We start from the raw sequence: 5,958 nt of genomic DNA, 5'->3' as shown, positions 1-5,958 counted from the left end.
GTGTGTATGTGTATGGCATGACTGTGGCCCAGGAGACAATGTGAGGAATGTATGAATGTGTGAATAAAGGAGCTGCCAGCTAAAGATGGTTCAAGGAAAATATGAAGGGATTTCCATTCCAACTAAAAGTGGAAACTGAGAAGGAGAAAATTCCATTTCATAGGTTTTGTGTGAGTTATATGTGTGTGAGTAAAACAGAAACAATGAAATCTACCTTGACGTCCATCCACATAACAAACAGGATCTCAGGACCGGCCAACAAGTTCCTTCCCCTAGTGATGCAGTGATGTCAACAGATCCTAGCTGTTCTCAGTGTCTGTCATGCATGTGTGAGCATATGGCAGATGAGCATACGGAGCAAAACAAAAAACATCACTAACACCTATAAAAGAAAGCCAAACAGTTTCTACTGAATTACAAACTTATTCCTAATAACCACCCTAAACTAAGCCATTTGTATAAAGGTTGCATCCGGATACCAATGCACAGGGACTTTGCAAAGCATCTATAAAACTGGGTTGAGGACCAGAATTCAAGAAAAAAGAAAACACAAAACGTGGCAACATTAACCATGGGCCCTGAAAATTTCAAAGGAACAGGAAAAAGATTTGGCAGTACTTCTCAGGAAACTATGAGGACTCGGATAAGCATGATGTACTTTGGTTGTCATGACCACAAACTGAATAGAAGCCTCCGATTCTCACATCACACAGACATGGTGAGCTAAAACAATACATAAACTGTGTGGCTGGCTTATTTACAACAAAATTAAGTCATTAAATGGGCATCTCAGAAAGAGAGCTCTGCCTGAAGACAAAATAAAAAGGAATGAGCTGCATGCCACAATGACGTCAGCGCCTCACTTGAGGTCTCCATCTCCTTCTCCATCCCCCTGGATGGACTTCTTGATACGAAGCAGCATGGTGGTCAGCCACTGATCCAAACGTGATATTGAGTCGAATTCCTTCACCTGGTTTAAGAAAGAAAGACAGGAATTAGACCCAAAAACTCTGTAAACACAAGAGGATAGTGGCCTAAGCTGTGTGAAGATGTTACTGGAATAACCCACTGACTCTGACTGGAAGTTACTCATTCTCATTTATAAGTTCTCTTGCTAAAAACAGTTTTTCTTTTCCTTTATCTCATAAGTCTGTGCATTTAACTTTTCTCTATATGTAAACACATGTGTGGCAGAAATCCTGAAAATCTATTATGAATGGAAAAGTGAATTCTATGTGACAGAAGACAAGTGGGCATGGCAGAAGAATCAGGAAAGTGTAAGTATTATTTACTGTCCATGGAAAAATACAATCAAATAGCTAGAGAATGCAAAAGAGAAGTCCCTTGATGGATTTCAGCACATGCAAAGAAAGACAATGGCATTTGTGAAAGCAGTTTTGAGGATAAAAGGACTGTCTTAATCCTTTTCACTGTCACTTTAAGACCGTAGTTGAACTCATTCTAGGCAACTCCTAAATCTGCTTGACTCCAAACACAAGATTAGGAAAGAAAAAAAAAAAAAAAAACCACTGAAATAAGACAAGTATGAAGTAACCTATATCACAAATACACCAATCACTCAGTTTTGATACTTTAATTTTAACTATAAACCCTCCTTTATGTTTATGCATCAGCCTGTTTTCAAAACACCAAAACAGCATATTACGACTTCTAAATAAGCATCACAGCTAAGGTGCTTCTCAGAGGAAATAAAGAATCAGGGCCCAATAAAGCTCAATTTCTGCATGGTAACTGGTTAATGGAACTAAATTTTTAAAAAAATTAGGCTGATTTATTTTAGGTGTGTAAATGCATATGCAGTTATGAGTGTGTGTGCCTGATACTCTTAGATGTCAGAAGATGGCACTGATTCTCTGGAGCTACAGATGGTTATGAGCTATGGCGTGCTGGACACCCAATTCTAGTCCTCTGTAAGTGAAACAAATGTTCCAAACTCCAGTGCCATGGTCTCCAATGCTTAACAGAACTAATTTGTGGAACATGCAAGTCATGATCTTTGGAAAATACAAGCAAGTTGAAACCCATTCAAATAAATGTTCAGAATTTATACAATGCAAAAAAATGAATTTTTATAAGTAAACCTTTAAAAATGCAACATGCAATATATCCTAAAGGTTTAACTTACTGCTTCAGTGTAAGCTTCACTGTTCTGTTCTTCATGAGCTTCTAGAAGTTTCTGATGGTATTAAAAAAATCAAGAAAACACTTTAGGCTAGAAAGTCTTGTTTCTGAAGGAATACTTTAAACTGAAATCACCTTAGTATCCAATGAACTAATATTCCTAGCATCTCCATAAAATGGGATATATCTAATAAGAATAACCCAAGAAAAGGCTCTAGCTTTGTATTACTATTTCAAGGCTGCATACTTCAGAACGGTGTTAAACATCCTAACTCTTTTGGCATATGAATATCTACGATGAAAAAGCAGCCAAGTCTGAGGTACCCAAGTGATGGCTAGTCTTCACTGCCAACTTGACTAAGTTTAGAATCACTATTCAATCACTCCTCTGGGTGTTTCCAGACAGGTTTAAGAGAAGAAGGAAGAACTAAAGAAGAAAGAGCCACCATTTCTTGGGCCCTGCATTGAATTAAAGGAAAGAGCAAGTAGGGCATCAGCACTACTTTCTTTCTGCTTACTCACTGTAGACTCACTGTGACCAGATGTCTCATGCCCCTGGTGCCAGAAAGGACTGTCCAATGAAACTGTAGCCAATGCAACTTCCTTTATTAAGTTGCCTAATGTTGGATTCTTTTGTTATAGCAAGGAACCCAGTAACCAACACCCCTCAGAAAACTTACTAAAACTCCACCCAGCACCAGTCCCACTTAGGTGCCATCAACCAACATTAAAGGCTTCTGACTTCAAAGTTGTTTCAGTACTTACTTTCAATAATTTACATTCTCTGGAGTCAGTAAATGCTGGAAACATTTCCTCATATTTCTCAAGAGCGAGCTGAGTGGAGGAAAATAACCAGTCACTGACAGTGAACTAGGGTAGTTGTCAATGCTCTATCAGTTCAAAAATTTTATTTCCATCTCATTTAACTGTTTAAGAAATATAATGTTAAGCCCTACATCAGAACATAGGAAACCTATTTATTTTGAATATTCAATTTTGATTGATAATAAAATTTCTAAAATAATTTTTAATTTTAGTTGGGCTGCTGAAGAGAAGAAACAAAATAAAATCTAATTCACTGCCAGGATCTATGTGCATGTGCTACACAGAGAAGACCTTCCTGACTTCTTTCCTTTCTTTTTTTTTTTGGCTTTTCGAGACAGGGTTTCTCTGTGTAGCCCTGGCTGTCCTGGAACTCACTCGGTAGACCAGGCTGGCCTCAAACTCAGAAATCCGCCTGCCTCTGCCTCCCAAGTGCTGGGATTAAAGACATGCGCCACCACCGCCCGGCTCCTTCCTGACTTCCAAATGCCAAATGTCCATGGGGTAGGACGGTCTCTAGAGTAGTTTTCTTTGTGGCTCTCTGATGGCCAGTGCTGTGTGCTCAGGCCCCATCTTACTTTCCAGCTGTCCTCTTGCTTTGCAGCTTTCTCCAACCTTCATCCTATTCTAACTCTACTTCTGAGGGTTGTTGTTTGTGCTTTTCTTTTTCTTTTTTTAAATGAGGACATAGAAGCTGGGTGTGGTAGTCCACATCTTTAATCCCTGAATTTAGGAGGCAGAGGCAGGCAGATCTCTGTGATTTTGAGGTTACCCTGGAACTACATAATGAGTTCCAGGGCAGCCAGGGTTATATAGTGAGACCCATCTCAAACAAACAAACAAACAAACAAACATGCCAACAACACCCCCCTCCAATCCATGCATGCATCCATCCATGCATCCATCCATCCATCCATCCATTAGGGCCAATGAGGTTTTTAACAGGTAAAGGCATTTGCCACCATGCCTGACTTGAGTTTGATCCCTGGATCCAACATGGTGGAAAGAGAAGACTAACTCCTAAAAGGTGTTGTCTAACTTCCACATGTGTGCTGTAATATCCATGTTTACTGACCCCTCATAAGTAAATAAATAAGCCAACATATGTAAAAAGGAACAACAGAGTATACTAATTTTACTGTCTTAGTTCCTTAATCTATCTAAATCAACCACTGAAGGAAACCTGAAGAGGACAGCATTGTAGCTGCTGAAAGATTCAAACTCACCTGCCATGGAAGAACTATTACTTTTACTTTGTGTATATCAGGAGACAGGTAATAAGTATGTGTTCGTGTGGCTGTGTGCCCAGGCATGTTAGGGTGTGCGTATGTGGAAGCCAGAGGTTAATGTCAAGTGTTTCTCTCAATCATCCTCCACCTTATTTTTGAGATGAGGCCTCTTCCTGAACCTGAAGCTCATCACTTGGCTAGACTGGCTAGCCAACAAGCTTTAGGGATCTGCTTATCTCTGCTCTGTTCCTCAATGCTGGACTTACAGATGCGAGCCAGTATACCTGGCTTTTACATGGATGTTGGGCATCTGAACTTGGGCCTGCAGGTTTGTGAGTTAGGCACTTTATCAACTGAGCCCTCACCACAACTCTAAACACCTATAGGGAAAGACGTCAAGGATGACAAAGTGACTGTCCTCAAGGGCAAGATCATCAGAAAGGAGCACGTTCTCACCTTCGCATTCAGCTCATCCACTATAAAGTGACAGAGTGCTGCCTTGAAGAAGTAATCCTTCGCACTGTACTTCAACAAGGGGTTATCCATAGTGTTTGCTCCCACCTAGGCAGAAGACAGCAAGGCACTATTACAGGCAAAGCAATCCACTGCTTACTCATCTGTTTTCCTTAAAAAAAAAATACCTTTCACTATCTTATATACTCAATACCAAGTAATACAAAGTTTTACAAGGTAAGAAATAATTATGATGCACATAAACTGTTAAAAATGCCTGGAAGATGATGGAAAGATCTAAGCTTTCCCTAGTTCTGCCTATGAAATACAACTAGAGGTTTGCTGGGATTTTTTGTTTTGTTTTGTTTTGTTTTGTTTAAACAACAAACATCAGTGGACATAGGGCACAGGAGAGCCAACCAGCTAGGGGCATGACATCAAGGAAAATCACCTGAGGCGGGGGCAGGGGCTATTGAGCTTTGTTCTTTTTTATTATAGTCCCAACATGAAAATAAAGAACCCAGTTTCCAGAAGTGCCAGGAGGAGCCAATTAAAAGAGGCAAAGACCAGACAAGGCCTAACAGGGGTGGGACTTCCAAAAAGGGGAGTCTGAACTTCTCCCTCCACCAACACACCTACATCTCCTGTCAAGTGTTAAAGAGGGCCATTGTAGAGAAGGATGATGTAAATCAGATGCAGCCTCAGAGCACTGAGAAGGTCACCAATCAGCAGAGCACAATGAGTAGGTCACCAGTCACAGGAGAGCACAACATGAAGGCCACCAATCATAGCAGAGCACAATGTGAAGTCCACCAATCACAGCAGAACCCAATGTGAAGGTCACCAGTAACATCAGAGTACAACATGAAGGTCACCAGTCACAGCAGAGCACAACATGAAGGTCACCAATACCAATCATAGCAGAGCACAATTTGAAGGTCACCAGTCACAGCAGAGCACAATTTGAAGGTCACCAGTCACAGTAGAGCACAATGAGAAAGTCACTGATTATAGCAAGACCTTACTACAGAAGTACCATACAATTTCAGGTAACAGAAGTGTTAGACCCATCTAAGTTTGCTCAAAGGAGCTCTCAGAACAAATTCCTCAATAAGCATATAAAAATGCTTGAAACTAACAAACTAAAGAAACTAAAAACAGATCCAGTGATGGAGCTTAGTTCTGCAGCTTAGTGGCAGAGCTTCCTGAGTGCTGTGTTTAAGGCTCTGGGTTCAATCCCCAGAATCACAAAGTGAAGCAAAAAACAAACCACACCAAACCACACCAAACCACACCAAACCACACCAAACCA

General features: G+C 40.5%; 1 protein-coding gene across 4 annotated transcripts in view; it reads right to left on the bottom strand.

Moving 5' to 3' along the window:
- Window positions 1-6: 6 nt before the first annotated feature.
- Napb (NSF attachment protein beta) overlaps window positions 7-5,958 on the bottom strand; it is a 40,861-nt gene continuing 34,909 nt past the window's right edge. For all 4 annotated transcript variants that reach the window (XM_028756793.1, XM_028756813.1, XM_028756804.1 and 1 more), the window contains 4 exons: window positions 4,650-4,754; window positions 2,908-2,976; window positions 2,147-2,197; window positions 7-970 (listed from right to left, as the gene is read on the bottom strand). In XM_028756793.1, coding sequence (XP_028612626.1) covers window positions 860-970; window positions 2,147-2,197; window positions 2,908-2,976; window positions 4,650-4,754 — 336 coding nt within the window. In that variant the 3' untranslated portion in view covers window positions 7-859. The remainder of the gene's footprint in view (window positions 971-2,146; window positions 2,198-2,907; window positions 2,977-4,649; window positions 4,755-5,958) is intronic.

This window comes from Grammomys surdaster, unplaced genomic scaffold (assembly GCF_004785775.1).
Source record: "Grammomys surdaster isolate TR1022 unplaced genomic scaffold, NIH_TR_1.0 129, whole genome shotgun sequence".
NCBI lineage: Eukaryota > Metazoa > Chordata > Mammalia > Rodentia > Muridae > Grammomys > Grammomys surdaster.
Note: the sequence above shows the minus strand (reverse complement) of the source record. Positions and strands in the feature narration are given on the sequence as shown.